Source organism: Camelus dromedarius, chromosome 32 (assembly GCF_036321535.1).
Source record: "Camelus dromedarius isolate mCamDro1 chromosome 32, mCamDro1.pat, whole genome shotgun sequence".
Lineage (NCBI taxonomy): Eukaryota > Metazoa > Chordata > Mammalia > Artiodactyla > Camelidae > Camelus > Camelus dromedarius.
In genome coordinates, this window is record NC_087467.1 from 13953261 (window position 1) to 13979338 (window position 26078).

General features: G+C 35.6%; 1 protein-coding gene across 6 annotated transcripts; it reads right to left on the reverse strand.

Moving 5' to 3' along the window:
• IMPACT (impact RWD domain protein) lies at nt 1-24950 on the reverse strand. 6 transcript variants are annotated; one of them, XM_031439043.2, is made up of 12 exons: nt 24798-24950; nt 23586-23714; nt 22364-22416; nt 21116-21178; nt 15246-15331; nt 12106-12228; nt 10182-10234; nt 8066-8139; nt 4739-4829; nt 3296-3430; nt 2542-2577; nt 1-1995 (listed from the first exon to the last, which is right to left on the reverse strand). In XM_031439043.2, the coding sequence occupies exons 1-12, from the start codon at nt 24831-24833 to the stop codon at nt 1939-1941; spliced, it is 936 nt and encodes a 311-aa protein (XP_031294903.1). In that variant the 5' UTR covers nt 24834-24950; the 3' UTR covers nt 1-1938. The 6 variants fall into 6 exon arrangements, with proteins under 6 accessions (XP_031294903.1, XP_031294900.1, XP_031294902.1 ...); XM_031439040.2 differs by having other exon boundaries at nt 10182-10279; nt 24798-24949; XM_031439042.2 differs by having other exon boundaries at nt 2489-2577; nt 10182-10279; nt 24798-24949.
• Between the last annotated feature and the right edge of the window lie 1128 nt (nt 24951-26078).

The following is a 26078-nucleotide window of genomic DNA, read 5'->3' on the forward strand; positions in this document are numbered from 1 at the left end:
TTAAGCCATAGAAGAATATTTATTGACATGGGAAAATGTTAACAATATACTTCTATATGAAATATGCAGGATACAAAACAGTATATACAGTTTAATACCATTTTTATGGAAAGAAAAATAGCCATATATACAAAATCATGCATAGGAAAAAAATAGAAGGATGTACATACCAAATGTTAGTAATGCTTGTCTCTAGAAAGTGGAACTACAGATGACTATACAGTTTTCCCAATAAATTTTACCTGCCTTCCAGGCAGTATCTGTTTAATGCTATTCTTCCTTGGTTGTGATTAGTTTGATATAATTCTCTTCAAACAGGCTCTGTTTCATGATACATATCTCCAAATCATACTGCTATTCCCATTTAAAAAGTAGATGTTACTTGCTCTTATATACTGACATATAGAGAATATTTTTAACTAATACAATATACTATAAAATATGCCACAGCATAGATTTGGTTATAGAATATTATTATTTGAAGAATTTGAAAACCCTCTAATCGAGAGAAATTTTAAAGAGACAAAAAAGATACTATAATTAGTTAGGGGTCCATAATGCAGAGTGTCAAATAACTCAGGTTCCAGAATTGGAGACTTTTAGATCGCTCTTTACCAGCTGACTTTGGCAAAAGAGATTTGAGTTTTTTAGTCTGGAAAATTTCGTTGATAAATGAAAGAAGCAAAAGTTAAGTTTTTTTTTTTTAATACGGGAAAATGAGATCATAGACATAAAGGTTTTCTATAAAGACCTAAATAAATGTTAGATAAAACAGCGTGAAAGAAATTCAAATTTGGTGTTGCAGAATAATTAACTCGCACTTACTTTTCTGTAGCACCAAATTCTTACTGTTTTATACGTTCTTTCACAGATTTTGACATGCCAAAATTGTGAAATTATTTTAATGTTAACTAATGGTCCTTAACTTCTTTAATTATTTTACCAGTTAATACATAAAACGTACTTAATTTTTTCATGGACTCTGAGGTAAATGTTTTAAACGAATATAGGTCATTCTCTGATGACTCTTGATAACAAGCAACAATCAAACACACTTACAACAAATATAATTTAGATTTTATTTCTCAGAATCCATCCTAGTATAAAGTTGTTTACTAGATTCTTAAAAATACCAAGTCGGGATTTGGATCTCTTAAAGGTAAAACATCAGAGAATAAGGAAAAAATGTCTTTGTCCATTTTTCTCTGAAGTTTTCTATGCTCCAGCACCATCCCAAGTTGTTTCCTTATTTCTGTTCCCTCTGTTAGGAAAGGAAGATCAGGCAAATCTATGGCCAATTAATAATTTTAAATAATCGTTTGCAATCATATCTGAAAGGGAACAGTTAAGACTTATTGTTATATCTCATAGATATATTTATTGTCTAGATGCCTAGAGGTAAATTGCACAACTTGCAGATGAAAGAAGAAAATTTTATAAAACACTGATGAAAAGGAAGATTTCATAAGAATGGAAAAACAGAGGGAGTTTCTGTTTTTCCAAAAGTTTGTTCCTTCTCTCCACCAAGTCAAGGAGTTGAGAAAGATAGCTGGAGTGTGGATGGGAAACACACCACATTTACATAACTGCACAACATACCCTTGCCCTGCACCAGTGCTGTTCTGCCACCTCTACCCCATTCTATGAATGTCCCATTAAGCACAGCACAGCTTCTAGCGTGGTTCTAACTCCTCAATGAAGATCACAAGAAAGGTATTTCCAGGTTGTTAAAAGAAACCAGAAGATTACACCAACACATTACAGGGGTGAGAGGAGAATACTGGCACACCATACGTATTGCTTAACATTACAAGAATTAAACAAAAGAAGCAGAGGCTAGAAAATCACTTTTTGAAATTTCACAATCACCAATTTGAGACAGAAATTGAGGCATAACACTTGTGCTAACAAATGTCAGATGAATTATTACTTCAGCACTTAACTGTAGATGGATACTCCAGGATTTTCACTTAATCCATTACGCCATGATGAACACTATAAAATGAAAGATGACATACTTACATACTAAAATCACAGAAGACACTCTATAAGACCAATCTTCAATGAGCCCCTATTCCAATAAGCCATAAAGAGCAGTAAAAGGCAATATTCATTTAACAAAATGAGAATCCTGGTGACAAGAAATCAGGTATTTCTATTACCCTAGAGACACTTCTTCCCCACCTAACAAAGGCACTTGACATGTACTGAAATGGACAGTTAATTCAGGTACTGCCCTGGGCAACTGTTACCGTCCTAAAATTAGATGAAGTAGTGATTAAGTTCAAATTAATTCTTCTGAATCAGCCTGAAACACACATGAATATATCACAAGTTCTCTATTTTTGGCAGATGATATAACCAAAGAAGAAAAGATAATGTTGGTGTCCACAGTGAATCAGCTGACTTGAACAGTGCAGGATCCTCTCTCTGCACAATATATTCCTTGATGACTGTGGAATTTGTATATAATTATAGGCAAATTAACCTTTCATATAGTTTCAGGTATTAATGTTCACTCCTCTTCTTGTCTTTTCTTACTTTTTTGTTCTTTCCCAAAGCCTTAGATGATTCCTCCTGAAAAAGACATAAATCAGTGTAGAATCTCCCTACATTTATATGAAGGCTTAGAAATTTTAAATCTAGTCATATAGAATATGTATAATAGTCAAAGTATAATTGCTTACATATGCATCATCTTTCTGTTTTACAGCCTATTTTAACACTTTTAAAACAATCCAGGATAATCAAGGAAAACATTTAAAGGATTGTTTGACTAATTTCAGTATTATTTAATCTTTTGTCCACTTTCCAAAGTAAGGCAGCAAAGTTTAAATAAAATAGATACGAACACATTTGAAATATGAAACAAAAAAAAACTCAGAGTCTAAAGGAAGAAGGCATCATGCAAGGGGGAAGGGAATATGCTTTGACACTAACAGAGAATGTTAGAATTTTATAGATGTTTAAAGAACACCGAGTTCACTGTGGCATTAGCTACAGCATCTATAGGCCTCAATTTTAGGGAGTGGAGACTAACTGGTATAAATTGGTTTTATAAAACTATGAATCTATGAAATAAAGGTTTGAAGAAATGAAGTAATTGCCCAAGGTCCCACAACTAGTCAATCACACTGTACTGACTAAAACCTGAAAGTCTCCAGTTTCCTAGTCTAGAGGTTTTTCTAATGCACCTCACTCATTCTGTTTCATTCATAGTTTTCTTTTTCTTCTTTTTTTAAATTTCACAGGCAGTGGTAAGAAGCTCTAGATGTTTCTATCAGTAGCCACTTACCGGTGAATTTGTGTAGTTCTTCTCCACCAGTATGTTTCTGGCACAGTTGTTGATGTGTTTAAAGCGATCAGGTCCTAGCAGAATCCCTCCATACCAGCGTGATACCACCACCATGACATTTCTCACATTCAAAATCTGTGATGTTCAGAAGCATATTTATATACATATATAGACCGGTGCAAATGTGAGTTTTAAAGGAAAATGAAAAACCCATATATAGAATTGCACATAAAATTTCCCCATGTCTTTAATGGCAGAACCATGAATGAGCAGAGTGAGATTAGTAACAATTCAGGGGACAGAATGTTTAGAAAACAAACACTGTGCTCCACAGTGTCCTGTAATTCCAAATTCGGGGCCACTGGGCAGAGTGAAGGGGAGATCATGCAGGTGGGATTCCAGTTCTTGGTGACTTCAACCAGAATAGCTTAGCTTAGGCAGCTTTTTACCCACTGGCCAAAGAGCAACACAAAACCTGCCTCTGAACAAACCACTAGAGAGAACTGGGGCTGCGTGAGTGATCACTGGAGCCTACCAGTGAGGTCTTCCTCAGTTTGACACTTGTCAAATGCTGCCCTTAATGTGAAGCCCACCAGTCTACAGGCCTGACCCACACAGGGTTCCTATCAAGGGAATGGCCTGGTTAGAAAACAAACCTCCACATACAATAGCAGAAGAAACTGTAGCAACTACCTTAGGGGAAAAAACAATCCATTCTTAAAATTAATGAACAATCAATGATCACCAGACAGATGAAGAAAATCCAGCAGCATGAAAGAGAAAGGACAAGATAAACAAACTAAAATGGAGCAAGAAAAATTCAAGGGAAAAAACATCTAAAAAAAGGAACTAATTAGTATACTCAGAGAAACTCTAGAAGATACAGCATCCGTAAGAGCTGAATAGCACACTATGACAAGGGGAAAATAGAGAACAAGAAAGAACTCTTGAAAATTAAATACATGGTTGCTAAAAAATTTTTAATGCAATAAAAATTTTGGAAGACAGTCAAGAAAACGTCTCAGAACGTAAGGCAATGGGATGGACAACTTAATTAAAAAAAAAGAAACGTTCTGGATCTATCCAGACGTCCAGTATCTGACTAACAGGAGTTTTGCAAAGGCAGAAACAGAGAAAATAGAGGGGAGGAAACTGTCATGAAACAAAAAGGGTAAGTATTTCCAGAGCTGAAGATAATCTTCTGTCTATGACTGAAAGAGCCTGAAAGCACAGCACTTGCTATTAACCCTTTGCTTTCTGCCCCATATCCAGTGGTTAAAAATACCTCTCAATGTTTAAAAATTAACTACTAATAAAACCAAATACATCTCATATTATATAGTCTATAGTCTATAGATTTATTTATTCCTAAATGGAGCTCTGATTTGTTGAGAAATTTTATGGCTCGCAAAACAGGATTAACAGGGTTTAACTCAGACTTACCTCCATGAGATGGAGAAGACGCCCACCAGCTGCTGTTTCCCCGTCATCCTCACAGTCCTGTAAGAAGGTCTGCTTATCCTCACAGTATATTCTAGAAATACATATAACAGTGTTATACTTTGAAACCTTGAAATATTGTAATGAAAGTTACTCCTTCATACTTGGTGCCATCAATTTACTCCCAAAACCAGCATATTTGTTTTTAAAAATCCTTCTTGAACTATATGTTAGCTACCTTTTCACTGATGATTTACTATCCAGTATGCTTCACTTTTTATATTTGGGAAAGCTAGGAATGAAGGGTGCCTCCTTTAAACCAGAAGTGCTACAATTATGGGAAGGTGAGTTTACATATCTGACACTTCTTCCACTTAATCTTGAAGCCAAGATTATAGAGAGTAGTCACTGGAAAACATTTACTGAGACCATACTGTATGTAAGCATTCTACATTCTAGGCACTATGAAATGATATAAAAAGATAAGTGGTGTACTCCCACCATCAGAGAGCCCAAGCACTAGTGAAAGAAATGCAAAAAGTATATAAAAAAGATGGAGGTGATAAAACCAATGTAAATTAACCCTTTATGCTTTCCTAACATCTTATTCTAGCCACCAAGCATTTATCTATCTTCCTCATTCTAAGAATTGTAAGATTTATTTTTCTCTATAATTTCCCCCTGGATAGTTATTAATATCAGAGGAAAATCATGGTATTTTTACCCATTTAAATTATCTAGAAAGTTAGCATTTGGAATAATAATAATGTAGAGCTACGCTGTAGTAGAAGAAGCTTGGCAAATAAGTATAGATATAAAAAGAAAACAGTGCCAGTTAAGTATGCCGTCTGATGGATTTCTTAGGCCCCTGCCAGTGGAACCATCCAGGACTAGGCAAAGGTAGCAAAGACATCTTCCTGACTATGGCTACAAAAAGCCAGATACTACCTTATGCATACACTTAAGTTGATTAGATTTATTTTATTATAGCAGTCACATCCATTCATTCATCTTTCCATCCACCAATCCAGCTATCCATTCACTCATTCAGTAAATATTTACTGCTCACCTACTATGACCACACTCTATAGAGTTGGCCTCATTTGAAGACAAGAAAGTTAGTACTATTAAACTAAATTTTATATGGCAAATTTAAGGCAAAAAGGAGTCAGGGGTTGGTTTATATTAGGCTTGTAATTATAATCTAACACACTAAGATTTTATGGAAGAAATGAAAAAAGTTGACTATATAAATCAGTACTGTTAGCCTTAAAAAAAAAAAAAAGTACCATGGATATTTTCACTAACCCTTTCCTCACATGCCAGGAAGATAATGATGCAGCAGCCGATAGCTGTGTGTACCAGTAGCCTGAAGAATGCCCCATAACTCCAAAGCAGGAACAGCCCAAGAACCAGGAAGTAACCTTAAAAGGGCCCTAAGCATTCAAAATATACAACACTCCATGTACAAAGTCCATGCACCAAATAATAGTTACTAATTTAACTCCCTGTGGAGTCCTTCAAGCCTCTACTTTGTGCCTTTCTAGTCTTATCTGACCCACAATTCTGACAAGCTAAGCTCCTTCATTCCCAAGTATCAGTTTTACCAGGGGGTGAGTTGGAGGGGCTGCTACCTACAGTCATGCTGACATCTGTGAGAAGTGACAGCTGATCATGCATTAATATGCAAATATACTCAAGAACTTAAAAACCAACACTCTGGGGCCTGTAATAGAGTATCTGGCACAGTATTTAACTTTCTGATAACTTAAGATCAACATCATGTACAGTGACTACTGAAAATGCAGCCACACAACCATGAAGGAATAAAAAGAGATAAATGAAATGAGATTCTCAAATTCAGCTCTACCACTTAACAACTTTTGTGATTGAAAAAGTTAACTTCTTTACAGTCGCAGAGTTGCTAAAATAATTAGAATTAACTTTCAGGTACTTAGCACAGAGTAGGCACACAAGAAATATGTAGGATGATTGAATGGTACCTATTAATACTTTTACAGCACATTCTAACCACTGAGAGCAAACACGGTCTAATCTCTCATACATATAGTTTTTTAATTGAAGTATAGTCAGTTATAATGTGTCAATTTCTGGTGTACAGCATAATGTTTCAGTCATATACATACATATATTCATTTTCATATTCTTTTTGAATATTGGTTGCTATAAGATATTGAATATAGTTCCCTGTGCTATACAGAAGAAAATTTTTTTTTATTACTTGTAGTAGTTAATATGTGCAAATCTCAAATTTTTATGTTGATTATCCTAACTCATTAAGAAAACATCAAAATTCTGTCTACTGATACTCTAGTAAGTAGGGAAATACATAACAAATAGTTTTTTGTAAGTTTTGGCACTTAAAGGGATGTGACTTAGTAATATTAAAAACTCACCTATCCAAAATGATGAATTTTTTTTACAGATTTTTGAGTTTTAGATAGCCTAGATTTTATAAATAGTCTAAATCACATTTTAAATTTGCACCAAATTCCTATGTCTATATTCTGACTTATTTTAGTCCTAAACGCTATACTTTTAAGTCTGTACTAATTTGCATATTTTAAAAAATATACCTTCATCTCTTTACTAACAAATCAGCAGAGATTTGTGTAAAAACTTTGTATTCAAAACTAAAAGATACGTAGTGAAAGAAGCCACTCTAAATTCACTGCTAATGGGAACATAAACTGGTTTAAAAGAAAAACTTTAGAAAGTTTGTATGTATCAGGCAGTATGTAGAAAGGCAGTATATATCAGGAGTTTCAAAAAGGTTCACACTTTTTGATAATTCTACTAGGAATCTGTTCTTTTTTCCTTTTAAATTATACTTACATTTCATTTCAAAAAAGAATCCTACCCTGAGGAAATAGTTCAAAAGGCATACAAAGATGTTCACAGGACTATTTTTTATAATAGTGGGGAAAAAAAAACTAAAACAAAAAGGAAATGGTTAAATTGTGGTCTGGAGCCTCAAATATTATACCACCATTAAAATAATGTTTATAAAGCGATTATAACAACATGGAAAAATGCTTCTGTTACATTTAGAAAAAAACTGGATACTAGAGTAAAGCATTGAAAACTTTGCACAGGAAAAAAAATATTTCACAGTATCTGTTAATTTAATGGCAGAAAAGAGTTGCATTTTCCTATGATTCTTTTTTTCCTACAGTTTCCAAATATTCTACAGATACTACTTTTATAATGTAAAAAAAAACACATAATGGCTGTTGTTTTTTAAATCATGCATCAGTTTCCCCCATTTGTTACAAATCGCACATTCCTAGAATTGTGATGGTCACTTACCGGTAGGCATAGATGTTGTGGGTGGCACTAGCTATTTTCTTATTCTCATACAATTTGGCAAGAACCATTTTCACCTTAAAAATAGCAGTAATACAAACAATGTATAATTTTTATTTGTTCCATAAATAAATGCTTAAAAAAACTTAAAGCATACTGACAGATACACTGTTGTATTGAAATAGTTAAAGAATCTGAAAAAGCCATTTCCAAAGTTTTCTCCTCATCTGAGGGGCAGACACTGGAACGCTCAATTGGTATAAAAATGATAGACCTGGTATTTTTAAGCACCAGTTGTCAACAAATATTTAAGCACTAACCTTGTCCAAGGTATTTGTATATAGAATTTTTTCCCCATGTAGAAAAATTTAAACGAAAATATGAGAATTTCTAGAAATGAGCTCTGCAAATTTACCAAACAGATGTATCCAATGTGACAGGTGTACAGTAATGATATGTTCCAAATGTGATAAAACCAAAACTCTCTATATGAGGAGGTAACATGAGCCAGGTTTTGAAAGTTAAGTGACAATTCTTCTGCATCAAAAGGGAAAAGGGGAGAGGGGACAAGCAGAAGCCATTCCATTCAGAGAAGACAGCATGTACAAATCTACCAAATTTAGTAAATAAAAACAAAGGATGCTTAAATTGGAACTTCAGATAAACCACAAATAATTTCTTATTATAAGTATATCCCATGCAATAATGTTTATCTGAAATTTCAATTTAGCTAGGTATCCTATATTTTATCTGGCAACTTTAGCAGGACATAAAAGAGAAGGGTTCAGAAAGTGACCAACAGTTTTCTGTAGCTAAACTTAAGAGTGTGAATGAGATGATAGAAGATGTATCAGAATGATAAAGCAGGGTCATATCACAAAGGGCTTCGTATAATGAGTTGAAATTTTTTACTTGTATCCAATAGAAATCAGCAAAGATGACTAGGTGTGTGGGGAGGAATGACATGTGGTCAGATCTTTCAGGAAGGTAACTAGCAAGGAGTATAGAAGAAATACTGGAGGTAAGGAAGACTGAGCTGGAGTCAGGGAGACCAACTTGGATCAAAAATTGTGCAATCTTGTTTCTCAGACTCTCAGATTCCTGAACAGTAAAATAAAGTAGTCATTGACCTCTAAGATTTATCCCAGCTCTCACAAATTATGATTAAGTCTAAGTGACTATAATCAGAATTATAGTCAAAGCAGAAAAATGATCCAGGATGAAAAGATTCACAACAATGTCTAAGGAGGACCTTAGCAACAAGAATATAAGCAATGGCCAAGGACAAAATAGGGTTCCTGAAAGAAAAGCCCCCAGAAGCCTACACCAAAAGCTGTTATCCTGACTGCAGTCAATGCAGAAAAGAATTTCCTCTTCCAATGACCAAAAGAGAGTGAAAAGCCTTGTGCAAAGAACTATATCCCTGTAGGTCAGGGCTTCAGAAGAACTTAGACAGTAGAGTAGCTGCAGAGACCAAAGGGAAGAGACTTAATGCTTAAAATCTATGTTAAGCTAATGAGACTTTTTGATTAATTTAACTTTATAGGCATACTGAAATTGTCTCTTACATTAATAAAGTTTAGGCTAGATTACAGCAGCAAGGAAGGAGCAAATGATTCTGCTGAAAAGAGAGTGAGAAAGACAAAGACCTAGGAATACCATTTTTGACTGAAAGGTCTACCATTCTGATATCCTTGGGTGGAAATCAGGTGACCTAAGATCAAGAAGCAGATAGGAAAAGGAATTCAGATTGGGAAGAATTGGGTTCAACCAATCTGTCCACTGTCCCCTTACTTGGGCAACACTGGAACAGACTCAGTTTGACCCACGTGATAGGACAAATAATTTTTTAACAAGCTATTAAGCACCATAATTTTCTACACTACCACAATGGGTTTTTCTTCTTTGAAAATCAAAGTCTAGATACAATTTTGAAAGCAGTGATAAACAGAAACAATGTTCTGTGATCCCTAGTAATTTGGGGGTAGAAAATGAGCAAATACTTTTTTTCTTACATGAAAATTAAACAACAGTAAAACCAAGGATAATATTGCAAAACCATTTACTTTAATTACTTTGGAAAAACAACATCTGAGTGAGCCAGACATAGTAACTTTACCTGTTTGGGACAAACTACTGGAGCCAAGTGTGCCTGAAAAGTACTTCTTCGGTCTGTAATAGGAATGCCATGATCAATCGGAGGTAACTCTTCTATTTCTATAAATTTAAAGAATTATATTACTTTTATTTTTTAAATTTTTACATTCAAATACTGAAAAATTGGCAATGGTATGGGGAGGGAAGTGGGGAAAGAGATGTAAATTATATGGTGAATCAACTCAAATAACCAGCAATAGTTGTCCTTTAAAATTAAATTATAATTTTAGTAAAAAGTTTCCCACTATATTGTACATTAAGATAAAACTACTTGACTTATAAATGATTTTCACTTGCCAAGGTCACCCAGTGGAAATGGTGGATTGGGACTCAAATCCTGGATTGTTTCAGTAGTGTAAGTTGGTGTAATACCTAATTTTTATGAGTATAAAGGGGCCCTAAGACCAAAAAGATTGACAGCTGCTAATACACCATAACATACTTATCTACTCTACAGTTGATGGACCTCTGGGTTAGAAAACCTATGACTTTATTTTGTATAGCTGTAATATAATGTCTTCAGCTAATAAAACTGTTCCTACTTCATAGAACTGAATATGTCAACAGTATAACAAGTTGGTATTCCATCAAGTAATGTGATTTCCAGTTATTCTGCCTTTTAAACAAGCTTAAGAATCATAAGTTTTATTCTTAACTTAGTTGAGAAACTTATCAACCATCCTAGCTACTGCACCTGCCTCATTTAGGACGAAAAATTATTCAGAAGAGAAGAATTTAATTTTTTTCCTATTTCTGTTCACTGATCTGCTGAATCTTACTTACCAAGTCAGTTTGCCTTCTAATTGATGAAACACTTCAACTATATTTGTAAAAATGTTTCTGAAGACTTTAAATAACTTGCAAAAAATCACTGCACTTGTTTGTGGCAGGACTAAGACAAGAAACCAGGTTTATGCAGGATGTTTTACCTTCCCCGAGTAGGGTTCTCCTCTTGAACCACTGTGAGCACTGTACTAATACAGCACTAAAGTTAATACGAACTGGATGCTATTTCTTATGACTGATTTTTCACTTTTTCTTTTAATAGTGGATCCTATTTCCCAAAAGAGATCTTATGCCAAATCCATAATACATGAATGAATAAAATGGAAGCTACTTAGACTGAAACAGGGGCAGCTATCCTGTGTCTTTTCCTTCATTTCCTCTTTGTCCCTTTCTACTAGTCCTGAGACACTATACAAGAACTTTAAATTTTCGTGATACTGTTTAAAAGCTGCTATATAATGGCATAGGAGACTCCTTACTCCAAAAGTTCCCCCTCGTCTATCATGTTTTTTAAAGACTTGAGGAAACTAATAGTATCATTCAAAATTTTTAAATACTAAAATGGAACATATTTTCTGATAGAAACATAGAACTGATTTATCACGTCAGCCTATTCATAAGTTGAATATTAAGTAATGATGAAACAGATCTGCTTAAGCAAAAACTAAACTCTTAAAGTCATTTTACTAGCTTTAATTCAGTGACTGCACCTTAATTATTATACTTATAATCTGTGAGCATAGACTAAAATTTAACTCTGAGACATCAGGGACAGCTAAGGATTCCAAAATAGAAATATAAAAACAGGATGTGAATTGGAAATATTAACACAACTTTTCTTAGTTTTAATTTCTCCTGCCACTAATTCAAAATTCTAGATTAGTAGCAAAAAAAAAAAAAAAAAAAGCAAACTTCTGTTTTTCCCTCACCATTCTGATAGGTCTTGCAAATACAAAAATGGCCAAGAGACAGGGGAAAAAAACCCAGTTCTCTACAAATAAATATTTCCTCACATGTGAGAGTTTACTAAATTACTATACCATTCAGAACACTTTATAATGCTAACATCCCACTTTCCTCAAAAGAAACTTATAACATACCTGTCTGACTTTCACTGATACCAAAATCCAATGCTTTGACTGGATTTTCTGGTTGACATGCTAAAATGAGATCATCTTCACATTCAACATCTTCCTCTTCAGTTTTCTTCTTTACATCTGGGCCTAAGTGGATATGAGACATGATGAATGATCATAAGACAGTAAGAAATTACACTTAAGAAATCACTAGTCTTGGTCTCTAAATACCATTCTTAGTAAGAGGGACCAGAGCTCCCATGAGAAGGGGTTGACTCCAGGGTTGAGACAAGGAAAATACAAGATAAGCCTGGAATATCCTGTGATTCCAGAGAGTAAAGACATACTCAAAAAAATTTGGGACCTTCTAAAAAGAACACAGGAACCTATCTGAGAGCTTCTAAAGGCCAAACCTGGAACAATTTGAGCAACAAAATAATGATAGTATGGAATTTTAACCCACGAAATAATATACATGAGCCTCAAAGTATCTCCCCCAAGATACTTAACAACTACAAAGGGAAAGACAGCAACTGATAGTTACCTTTATATGTCAACTTGCCTAGGCTGTGGTACACAGATTTTGGTCAAACGCTATTCTAGATGTTTCTGTGAAGGTATTTCTTAGATGGCATTCACATTCAAATTCACTGACTTTGGGTAAAGCAGATCACCCTCCATAATGTGAGTGAACCTCATCCAGTTAAGATCTTAAAAGAAAAAGGACTGACTTCCACGGAGACAGAAGGAATTCTGCCAGCACGAAGCCTTCAGCCTTGAGCTGCAGCATCGATTCTTCCCTAGGTCTCAACCTGCCAGCCCACCCTGCAGACTCTGGACTTGCTAGCCTACACAATCTCGTGAGCCAGTTCCTTCAAATCAGTTAATCAGTATCTCTCTCACCCTCTTTTTCCTCTCTCTCTCCCTCCTCCCCCCAACCTCTCCCCCCTTCTCTCTCTTTTTCCCTCCTCCTCTTTATGTATGTAAATACATACATCCATACATCCATACACACACACACACACATAATATATACACCTAGTACTGGTTCTGTTTCTCTACAGAACCTGAACTAATACAGTAACTTTACAGTGGAGACATCTGGCAGATAACACCTTAACCAAGGAATCAAGGTAAATATCAACAATAATAAAACATAATGACACCATGAACTCCTTGATATGATACACTGTAAAGAAGACAGTATCATTTTTGTGGTATTCTCACCAAAATGCCTACTTTTACTCCAATCATGAGAAAATAATGAGCAAACACAAACTGAGGATATTCTACAAAATGGTCCGTACTCATCAAAAGTGTCAGATCATGAAAGTCAAGGAAAGACTGGGGAACTATTTACAGACTAGAAGGAAGTCAGGAGAAATAACTGAATGCATCATAGATTTCTGGACAGGACCCTAAACAGCAGAATGAAAAGTAGTGGAAAAATCAGTGAAATTCAAATAAGCTCTTTAGCTTAGTTGATATTATATCAATGTTAGCTTTCTGTTCTTGATCATTATACTTTATATAAGATGGTACTAGGGGAAGCAGGGCAAGGGATATGAGACTATTTTCCAACTTTTCTGTAAGTCCAAAATTAGTTCAGAATTTTTTTAAAGTTTAAATAGTTGTATATAATTATTTTAAAATTTAGTATTTCTATAGTAGAAAAAACGAAATAATAAATAATAAATTTGTACTGAAGAGTAATAGTAAAATAAAAATAAATTGCTTGTCAAGTGAGTACCCTGGAGAAGAAAATTCTCATGAGATACCAAACACGATCTTATACCTTATTTGTACTTCAGAATTATTAATTCTTCCATTTTAATATGAAGTCTACAAAAACAATTTTTGATTTTAAAAATCCCAAACAGAATTTTTTTAATTTATAAATTATACAACCTAAATCAGATAACTCTCAAATCTCAAGAGTGGCTAAACTAAATTATGGATATAGCTGGGAGAAGGAAAATATCATTTTTAAGATCATTATAATTTTTAAAATTTTCTAATAATTGAGTGATCCCAAACTTTTTGGAGTCCTAAATTTTTACCGGTATCAATTCCATTTTTGCAATTATCCCACACTCTAGAATGGTGGATTGGCAAAAATCAATTTTGTTTTGAAACCACTCTTCTCAGATGCCCTGAAATGCTGCAAAATCAGAACATGGAACATTAAAAGTTAAGGAAAATACTTCAAAACAGATTGTCCCATGACCAGAATATCTTCGTATCATTTATCTCTTTAACTTTAGCGGAAGCAGTAAAAACACTTGCTTCTATAGAAAAACAGTAAAATGCTCTGGAAAAATATATATTACTATCAACTTTAAATGTATACTTATTTTGATGAGGGCGTCTTCAATAACTGGTCCCTGTAAATAACCCGTCTAAAAATTAGTAAATAGACTACATAACAATAAAACTTTATTTGAAAATAAAATCAGGCTTAGAAGAGTTATTTTCCTGTCAAAAGCCTTTGTGGTAAGTGGAACAAAGTAAACAGAGAACATTAGAAATTTCCATGTTGTTATATACTTAATGATTAAATAAAAGATTAATAGTAATAAAGCACAGTATCATTTTCAAATGTCCTGAAATCAGATAGTGGTGATGGCTGCACAAGTTTGGAATATACTAAAAACCACTGAATTATACATTTTAATAGGTGAATAATTAAAAGGGTGAATAATTATGACATGTGAATTACATCTCAATTAAAAAAATCAATTTTCAAAGTCAATTTTTATATCCCAAATATTGGTCAGTGTGTTTTCCAAAGTTCTCTTTATATAAACACTACACTCATTTGAAGCTAATGTCTAACTTATATAGTCTAATAATTCATGAAGAATGTTACATGGTTCATATTACCTTAACCGTAGTCAAAGAAAGCAAAGATTTTTGACCTAAGTTCTTTATCCATTAAATTCTATTTCTATGAGTTTACAGTAATATGCAACCAAAGAGGCTAAACCTTATCGAAAGAAATTATCATAATTACATAAGTAAAAAACTTTCAGGAGAAACATATTTTATCATATATAAGCTATAAAACAGCATAGATTTTTCATTAAAAGTTTCAATTAGAATATCTACATAAAAATTTAATTACTGTAAATCAAAAGAGCACTGATAACATTTTTGAATCCTACCTGGTTCTGTCATCTGAGATTTTTGTATTAGAACATCTCTTATTTTCTCCACCCACAGATAAAGAATACTTTCACCAATATTCTGTCTAAACAAAATTCAGATGGAAAAATTATTATTAAAAACATTTCCTTCTCATATTTAAGAAAATATAGACATATTTAGAATCTAAGAAATCATATGCAATCTAGCCACCACTTTTAAAAAGAAATTTATAAAAACATGAGATTACTAATATTTATAGATGAGTATTTAATATATCAACATTAAAAAATTCCAACTGGCTCCCAAATTAACACTGCTTACTTACAATAAGCAGAAGAGTTGTAACCAAAGAGGAGAAAGGAAATTTCTGAACTTGAACTGGATAAATTAAGATCGATATAAATGTGATTTAGTTTCTATCAGTGAATATAATTTCAGTATTGATGTCCAATCATTGCTTGCTTTTCTGAACTTTTTGAACAATTTCAAACCACTTATTTGGTATACTAATTTCAACAAAGAAGAATACAAATCATCTGATAAAATCCCTCAGAAAGCCAATTTACAAGACTTAAAAGATAATCAGTGCAAAACTTTACATTCATATTTTGTTTTCAACAAAGTATTCTATTGCTCAAATTGATTCATTCTGGTTCCAAATAACTGTTTGGCTGCCTCAGATGATTAAATCCATCTCAAAGGCACACTGAGAAAAAGAACATGTCAGAGTTATGTTAAATGATGGCAACAGCAATGAAATAAAGGCCCAAGTATCTACTCTTTAGGGAATGACAGTAATTTTAGATAAGTTTTAATATGTATGTTTTAAAGAAATCACCACACTACTTCATAATACCTTACCTCCTTCCTCTAAAAGTTGACCTTAAAACCATTATCTCTCTTTATCACCACTCATCAGCACCCACCAAAGGAAACTTTAAAAACAAGCATACAGGAAAAAACAACACTGTTTTCAAACAATTCTGTACCCTCAAATCCTCCCCATCTCACCCAAAATTCCTTAGCACTAAAATGACCCTGTGTTCTTTGGTAATCTGCCTTTTTTGGATAAAGCAAAAGTCAACTGGAAAAGTTTTTAAAAATTGAGAATGTTGTTTGAGTTTCTTTTAAACAATTTCCAATCCCATCCTCTCCTTTCAGTAAAAGATTTAGAGGTATAGACAGAGAAAGGTAAAATGTATTGAATGTATACTAAGACCAAAGTACATGATCTAGATCAACACATTTAATGCTCATTAATTGTCTCAAACAGCAAGTCTTATTTCCCCATTGTACGGATGAGAAAACAGAGCTAGAGAGATCAACTAACCTGTCTAAGACAGTCTTATAAGCAGTAAGAAGTCCAAAGTCAGAATGTGAGCACAGACTTACTCCAAAGCTCAGGTCAACCACTGCATTTTGCTCTCTTATCAAGCAGCTGTGCCCTTAGGCAAGTAAGACACTTGAACTCTGAGTCTGTTTCCTCATCTATAAAACAGATTTACAGTAGTATCTTGTCTTATTTTACAAAAGTAGCTTCTTTTCAAGTGGACCTTTCTTAATTCATTCAATAGATCTTTAAAGCCCTCACCTATACACCAAGCACCATGTGCAGCCCTGGGGGTATGGAAGTGAATGAGAAAACTGGGCCTCATGTCTCAATGTTTGTAATTATCATCCTTACAAATCTACAGTTTTGTATGTAATTGTCTCCATATCCTGATATCATTCATTGACTTCATCACACCACCATCATCAAAAGTAGTAATAGTAATATCTAGTGTTTAATGAACACCTACTTTATAGAAGACATGTATAAAATGCTTTGTTACCTCACTTAATCCTTACAACCACCCTTTGAGAAAGGAAATTCATCCCTCTGTGAATATATATAGTCCCATTCAGATTTGTTGTTGTTAGGGGACTAGGGAAGGTGGGAAGCAGAAAACACCTTGGAAGAATTTCCACAATTAGTAAGTAATTTTTCCAAATAATAAAGAAGAATTAAACCTGAACTCCAAATTTCCTCTCCTCTGGCCCATGGCTTCCCGCAGAATAGCATACAATAGCACTCTGCCCAACATCATTTATCAAATGCTTTCTTCCCTAGCATTTAACAAGACTTACTGAAATCTAGTGTAAGGAAGTTGTAGTGGGTGTGAAAGGTTTCCTGAAGAAAATGAAAATTATCCTTTCTCTTGGACCCAAAAGTTCTATCTAGTGGGTTGTTGTTGCTATTGTTGTTACTGATGTATTTGTATTTTCTCATGTGACAATAGTTTGTTCATATTTTTCTTTACTAAGGTATATTTGATTTTTCATGTCTTTTTAACTATAGACTAGGATTTGGTGGTTTTCAAACTTTTCCTTTGCTGTTATGAAATCTCTCACAGGACTGAGTAAATTAGAACAGACAAAAGCTGGAGTCCTCTCTCTCTCAGTGGTCCTAGAGGAAGTCTGCTGAATCTTAAGAACTGGAGCAAAATATGAAGACTACTTATTATGCAGTGAAGTGCTAAGCTTTTATTTATGAAACTAAATTATGGTAAAGTAGCTGAATATAAAAAGTCCAGAATACAGTTTGTTTCAAATTGAGTAAAAGACCAACCTGGATTAAAAACTGGTATTTTAGTTGAGATATATTGTGATTAAGTATGCTTAAATAACTATTATCCAACCCAGAATAATCAAAACAAAGTCAAGTTACTTGTGACTCTCATTTTAATCATGGCTCTAATTTTTGTATCTTTAATACTCTAATACTTGTATTTGTTGACATAAGGGTAAACTATTTACTGAAGTGTACTAATCAGTTGTATGACCTTAGACAAATCACTTGATCTGAATAATTTCCATTATCTCATTTTCAAAATGACAAAACTGGTTGAGATGACTCCTTTAGCAAGAACAAAAAAGAGAGCTACGATAATACAGTGCTAAAATACATGCCATGGACTATGACAATTAATCTTCACAATGATACTATTCTACTTTCCTCGTTTTACAGATGAGAAAACACACTCAGAGAGGCCACACTGTTTCAAAACCTGACTCCAGAAGCCTGGCCAAGACAGCCTGACTAAACCCCAGACAGGCAGAACTTCCTAACTCTAGGCTCTGACCTCCCTTTTCTTAGAGCATTTTCTTTAGAAAACTTGTCATTGTAAATTCTTCCTTTGCTCCTTCGGGATGTATGGATATCTTTTTAGAAGTTTTGTCAGTTTTAGAACCTGGGAGTGCCTTTCTCATGGACCTGGGAGCAATTCTTTTGAAATGTAATCATCAGGGAAGACAGTGCCCCTATCTCCTAGTCTCTGTGGGAGGGCAGGAGCCTAACTTCTGATGAGCAACAGTCTGCAAACAAAGATGGCCTAATCACAGAGAAACACACTTGCAGACTCAGGAAGTAACAACATGCTGTACACTCACTGACCAACCTCCCCCCAACATCCTCCTGTACTTTCCTACAGTTCATCCCAGCCCTTCAAACGCCCCTGCCTTTTGTTTCAGGAAATCAGGTTCAGACTGTCTTCTGCCTCTCTCCTCTATTGCAGTAGTCTTGAAGAAAGTCTTCCTTGCCTGTTTAACTTGGTCCGGTGCAATTTTTGCTTTGACAAGCCTCACTCTCCAACTTCCAAATCTAAGACTTCATGATACATCAAAATGTGAAGAGCTGTGGGAAATTAAAATAATCATTTTCTTGGATTTTAAATTAAGTATTGTTGAAATGGACCATTATAAATTCAAATTTAAAAAAAATTTTAATCCCTTTTATTTTCAACACCAATTAGTATAATGTTCAAAGTATTTTTAAATCTGTTATTTACCTTTTGTTTTATTAAAATAATTATTTTCATATATTCAAAATGTCCATACGCAAAATATTTAAACAAAAATAAGGTATGATAAGCAAATTAAATCTACATCTACCCAATCACCAAATCCTAGTTTCTATTCTTAGGTACTTCTTTAACGGACCATTCTTCTCCCCTGTGTTCTTGTTGTCTTAATAAAGGTCTCCACTGTCTCCCTCCCAAGTTACTAACTGCTCTTCCTGTGGTGTCCCTCCTTTCACACTCTTCACAGACCACCCTCCACACTGCCAACCAAACCTGATTATATCACCCCTTCCGAAAATGCCCAGAGCCTACAAGATAATTTCCAAACTCCATATCCCAGCTTACAGGTCCTTTCTTCTTACACCTACCTCAGTATATATTCATGGCATGCTAAACTACTTGCTCAGCTCTGAAGATGTCAGGTTGCTTCACATCTACATGATTTGTAATTTCTGGTCCTCCCTAACTCTTGAACAGCTCAAGTGAACTAGTCACAGAGAACAGCAAGTTGTGTCCTATAGGAGGGAATCTCTTAATAAGGGTGGAGGGGTACTTTTGGGGTAGAAAAAGGCAAATGGAAAGCCATTTCAGAGGGCATGAAACTGTGCATAGACAGGAGAAAAATCTAACTGATGAATACCAAGTGTGGAAAGTTTTTCAAGAAAGAGGAACTGTTCAACACCACCCAAAATTACAGAGATCAAGGAAGATAAGAAAAGAAAATGACTATGAGATGTACAATTACAATACCTTTGGTGAGCAATTTACAGTATATCTCATTCTACTTTAAGAGGGGAGATACACTGGTAAATAAGCATAAAAAAAGATTAAAGTTTGTTGGGGGCACAAAAGGTAGAGTGGCCAGTAAGGTTAGGGACAGGTATCAGAAAACATTTCATTGAGAAAACAAGTAATACTTAAATGCTGAGGATGATGGAATCACTAAATATCACAGAATATCTTCTCTGGACTACTGCATCTGCCTCCTAACTGATATCCCACACCTGTTCTTGCTCCCTTCCAATCAGTTCTCCACCCAGAAATAGAAGGGTGTTTTCAAAATGAAAATCTTATCATGGCATCACAGCACTTAAAGCCCCTCTCTGCTTCCCATGAGTCTTAGGAAAAAGACAAAAATCTTCAACATGGCCTACAGGACTCTCCATAACGTCCCTGCCTACCTCACCACGTCATTTTCCTACCATGCTCCCTTCTCTCTCTTCCCCTCTCTTCTCACTTCATACCACCATTAGTTTGTGTCTTCACATGTGCCAAGCTCCTTGACACAGAGCCTTTGCGCACGCTGCGGCCTTTCACTGGAGTCATCTTCACTTAGCTACTCAGCTTTTAAGTCAACCGAGTCATCCGTGACCTTCACTTAGCTACTCAGCTTTTAAGTCAACCAAGTCATCCCTGACCATAATTTAACTTTCAAACTAGTACTGCACATTAATACCTTTCTCTTAACAAAACTTACCACAGCTACAGTTTTACACTCATTTTTGTGATATTATGAGTCATATCTCTTCTGCCAGTAAATTCTAAATGCCATAAAAACAGAGACCATTTCTGGTTTTGCTAACTATGTATGTATAGGATCTAGTACAATGCCTGTCATGTACTATTTGTTGAATGAATGTAAGAGTGAAAAATACAGTATACAACAGACCCTCAGTATTATGGCCTAATACAAGAAAATTACCAGTAAAAGTATATAGTAATTTAATGAATAATTGCTTAGGATTCTGCTGTTACAAATTTCATTCCACATAGCATATCAAAATAAGCGTAGTATCTGAATTTACCCTTATAAGTTAAGTGTTTTTATAGCTATTGGTTCTAAATATTAATGTATTTTTGTATGTAAGTAAAATTCAAATCAAATGTATATATAAAATTATATAACCAATCTTTCAAGTGCATCCTTTTTGTTAATGGAAAGGCAGCTTAACAAAAAGTTTAGAAAAGACCTTAACATATCACAGTTCCAACAAAAGCCCACAATAGAGTCACTAATAGAATTTTTTAAAAAATCATCTATCACTTACATATATATTTCCTCAAGGCTATTTGATAAATCCGCACGTTCTTGTCCTTTAAGCCAAGGAGCACTAAGATTAAATAAAACACAATAAAGAAGATTATTCAAAGATTGTGTTTATATCTTGAAGAGAAAATACTGATTAAATCACAAATTGATCTTTTTTATTTAACTTTTAAAAAAATTATCTGTTTTCATTAAAATGTTGTATTATATAAATCTATACAGTTCCAAAATGCTTTCATTGGCATTAACTCATGTAGTCCTCCCAGAAAACCATGATGAAACTAACACTGACATTATTCAATTAAAATATGGTTTAAGAAACAGGGGAGTTCATAGGATATCATAAATCTGCCCAAGTTTACCTAAGTGGCAGAATAAGTTCCAGAATATAAATTTCCAGAGTCACTATATTTGCCACACTATCAAGAGTTCTCAATTTTTTTCTAACTGGTGCCTTAAAAACAATTCCAACAAATAAGCTGGTTGCCACGTGACTGTACAAAAATTAACTTTTTCTGAAAAGGGCACTAATGTTGACAAGTATTCTATGATCACATCTTTCATTTTCAATTAAAAAAATGAAAAATTACAGAACCATTATTAATAGCAAATTGTATTGCTCTGGTTTTAAAACACACAAAAAATAATCCCACTGGTAGATAGACATTTTAGTAATTGAGATTTAATGCAATTCCATCTGCACAGGTTTATACATCTTAGTAGGTCAAGCAGGCAAGGTGGATCAGAGGTTACTTGGACTCAGCAGGCATGACTCATTAAGACTAAGCCTGGGCTGCTGAGATGGTACCTGGACAACAATGGAAAGAACAAGCACCACAGGCACCACGGATGATTCCTGGAAGGCAGCCCAGCTTAGGCAGAGGCATGTCAAGAAACTGGCGAGTTCAGCAGAACCAGGTTAGGAGAAACTCTACAGACCAGGCTTTCTAGATTACTAGGTTACGTAAATGGAAGATTTCCTTCCCCATCTCTAAAGACAATTCTGCAGCTATTTTACCCCTATGAACCCTGTGATCCTCTTTCATACTGAGTGGCATACATTAATGTGTTCTTACATAATTTAACTTTTTTACTTAAGTACTCTATACCAAGTCCAAAGGTGTTTTTAATTTCTATATACATTTTGTTAAGAAAGATATTCTATATAAAAACACTGTACAGTATAGAGAAATAATCTTTTTAAAGCATAATCTTTTTATAAAAATATAAGTGTAGAATTATAGCTTACTTCAGCTGATAAATTGGTGGAGCTGTACCTGGATATTCATTCGGTAGCATCACCTACAAAGCAGTTTAAAAACAAATCTGTTTACACTTCATCGTGGCTCAAAAATAACTACATTTATAAAGACTAGTCACTGGACAGAGTACTAACTTGCCAAACTAGAAAACAAAACCACTGTTTTGTTAAATCTCAGGAGAGAATTCCCTCCTCATATTTATGCTTCTACCTTAATGATGATGCCAGTTTTTTAAGAAAGAGATCATTATATGCAAAGAAAATATAAAAGCAATGAAAATTTAGAAAATAAGGGTGAGGAGGACAAAGACAAAAGGAAAAGAAAAACTGAAATAGAGGCATTACACCCTAACCCCAAATGAATAGAGTAGCACTATACTGTTCCAGATATTCTTAAGAAATTTTTTTTAAAAGCCTACTAAATACTATTAAATACTTTAAATAACTAACAGTAGAGAACCACGTTTCTTTTCAAATCAGTATGACTATAAACAAATACTGACAAAAAACTCAATTTAGCATTTATGTTGAAAGTATCAGCAGTCATAAACAAAATAAGTTTCAAAACAGAAAACCATAGCTGACCTTTTCATTTATTTATCCTAGCCACAAGTGATTCCCAATTAATAAAGAAATGAGTATCAGGGGTGAGGGTATAGCTCAGTGGTAGAGTGCCTGCTTAGCATGCACAAGGTCCTGGCCATTAAAAAAATAAACAAGTAAACCTAATTGCCCCCCCCCATTTTTTTTTTTATTTAAAAAGATAAGTAAGAAATAAGTATCTACTCTATAAACCATCTCAATTACTAACCTATTCTTCCTCTTAAATTTTAGCTATCTCCCCAGGTTTAGACCCTCTCCTATTAAATGGACAGGATAATGGAAGTGAAACTCAAGTCTGCCAAGGTACATTAAGAACACTTAAATAAATAAAATATTTGAGATAGGAAAGATTGAGGCTATCAATGAAAGTGTAACTTGAAAGTGATCTGAGATTTAATTACCCATATGTTTAGATCATCAGTGGTTAACAAATGCCATCAACAAAAAAAGACAATTCAGAACAAGTCACACAAGAATAATCATTAGAAAAACACAATAGTAGTCAATCATATAGAGTCAATATTGTAAGCTGAAAATGGCTGTGTAAAAATAAGTAAATAAGTAAAGTTAAAAAAAGAAAATGGTTGTAGAGAAGGGGAAAAAATACCTGCAAGCAAAGTGTCCACTTTGGGTCATCTATATCGTCGCTAATTCTAATACAAAATATTTTGGCACAGTCATCAATGACACACCATTCCTCGCCATATATAGCTGCCATTGCTTCAATTTCCTCATTCTGAAAGAGGTTGATGGGAGGGAAAAAAGTCAACGAATGCACACCCTAAAAACCTGAGTTTTCCTTACAGCTTTATAAGGTATTTGCAATTACCGTCACTAGCTTGTATGAAGGATCACTGTGTGAACAATGCCACACATTCTTTACAGCCAGTCACCATGTTGTACTCTCTGGATGCCAGACACTCTTGCAATTACTGGCACCAGCCTTGCTACTATATCACTGTGCTTTTGACCACTACTAAGCCAAAATATATATGCACTGTCATACCCCGTAGTGAGCTTCACAAGTAAAAGGACAGACGTGTTTTCTCTGCTCCACCTTCTCTTTTTAACAGGTAACTCCCACCCCCACTCATCAGCCGCGTTGCTACAGATTAGCCCTATATTCCTATTAGATCTCCGTCGTTTTTGTTTTGAATCTGGGCACGAGGCTGGGTGGTTATTTCTGTTCTTTGGTAATCAAACGCTCGAAACATTTTGGAAATTATTAATTTGGTTTCGGGTTAAAAAAATAATACCTGGATCTAAAGGGAAAAATGGGAAGCAAAGTATACATTTAACTTTGTATCATCTCATTGTATCCTCCAGCCCAGTAGGAAAAGCTTTAAGATCGCCCACGTGAGCCACGCGCAGGGGAAAGCTCAACGCCAAGATGAGTAAGATATAGTGGGCCCTCAGGGGACTCCAGGGTCTGTGTTATTATTGCCCGTTTTGCAAAGGCAGAAACGGGGTTCTTAACTCGCCCATCCAAGGTGACCCGGAGGGGACAGGGTGGGGAGCAGAACCCAGGTTTCTGCCTCCGGCCCGGAGCTGCTCAGTCGCGTGCTGATGGTTGACGATGACACTGTCCGAGGCAGGCCTACCCCGCCGACACTCGGGAGCGGCAGGCCGGAGAGCGATCGGCTGAGAGCAAGCGCCGGGAAAATGAAACGCGGCGGAGCGAATGCCCGGCAGCCGGCACCGGGCGATGCAGGCGGGACCGGGGGCGGCCCCGAGCAGAGGCCCCCTCGGAGGAGGAGTCCTGGGGCGGCGAGGCGAGGCCGAGCCGAGCCTGGAGGTCGGCGCCCCGCCGGGGCCTCACCTGCCTCTGGTCGCTCCCTGCGTCCCCCTCAGCCATGTGGCCCCGGGAGCCGCCGGGCGGCCACCGCCTGCCCAGGTCCGGAGCGCGGGGGCGGGGCACTGCGGCAGCGAGCGGAGCGCGGGCTGCGGTGCGGCCCGACCCGGAACCGCAACCCCGCCACGCCGCGCGGCCCACATCTGTTTCCGGGTTGCGGACAGGTGGTGTGAGGGGCTCCCTGCACTAGGGGTTCCGTACCGTAGCCTCGCGCCCGCCCTTCCCTTCCTTCTTGGCCCCACCCTGGGAACGCCGTTCCTCCCGAGCGCCAGCTGGAGGCCTAGACGGCTCTGCTCCTGAAACTCGCCAGGGCTAGGGGCTTCTGCTCAGCCTCGGCGCCATCGGAAACCCCCCGGAGTCGGGTTCCCCGCCGCGTCCCAGGAAGGGACTCGTCTTTGCATTTCAAAGCAGAGTTTGGTTTTGGGTTTTTGGAGGGTTTGTTTTTTTTTTAGTGTTTTAAGATCTTTTGTCTGATTTGGGCAACGGTGGGTTTGATTTACCAAAAACAGGAGAGGGCAGAGGCAATTTTGAAAGCGTGCAGAAAAACTTACCCACTCGCTGTTGTGTTGTGATAGTTTTCTTTGGTTTTCTTGGACAGTTTGTCTGGGAGCAACTTTTGTGCAAGACAGTAGTTAAACGCCAGTCAACAGAAAGGTCATTGTTTCAATGTCCAAGAAATTGAATCTGTTTGTGTCCTTTCTCACCTGCCCCCAATACATTGGTTGTGACTTACAGTAGTCACCTTATTCAAGATACTTAATCAAGTCACTTTATGTCATTTGAGAGGCATTTTATTCCCTCTTGTCTCGCTTTCTTCACACACACAAACTCAAAATATTACATCTTTTCTCCCGTGTTTCTTATCCATGGGCATGTTTTATTTCCCCTTTGAAACACTTCTCCAAGTCTGGAGTACCCGTAAAGAATTCCACCTGAATTACTTTGAAGCGATTCTAGTATAAGCCTTGTGGATTTATTAATTCAACAGATATTTATTAGGTTTTTATTGTGCTAAACTTTGGAGATGCAGATTTAGATGTCATGCATTGCCTTTAAAGAGCTAAGATGTGGGGGAACTAAAATGAATCAATATTTAAATGGACTAGAATTAAGTCCTATTAATAGTACAAAGAACAGCCATCTCTCCAAATTTTATTGGGCTTCTTGTTCCAGAGAATGTTTGAACTGAGTTATAGAAGAACAGGTAGAGGTTAGCTAATTGAAGAAGGAAGGAAATTGTTCCAGATG

Excerpts from the sequence above, each read along its gene's own strand:
- IMPACT (XM_031439040.2), bottom strand. The coding sequence starts at position 24,833 with ATGGCTGAGGGGGACGCAGGGAGCGACCAGAGGCAG. Across the intron at positions 8,140-10,181 it reads CAGTAGTTTGTCCCAAACAG|GTGAAAATGGTTCTTGCCAA; the intron begins GTAAAGTTACTA and ends GCTATTTTTAAG. Across the intron at positions 4,830-8,065 it reads CACAACATCTATGCCTACCG|AATATACTGTGAGGATAAGC; the intron begins GTAAGTGACCAT and ends ATGTATTTCTAG.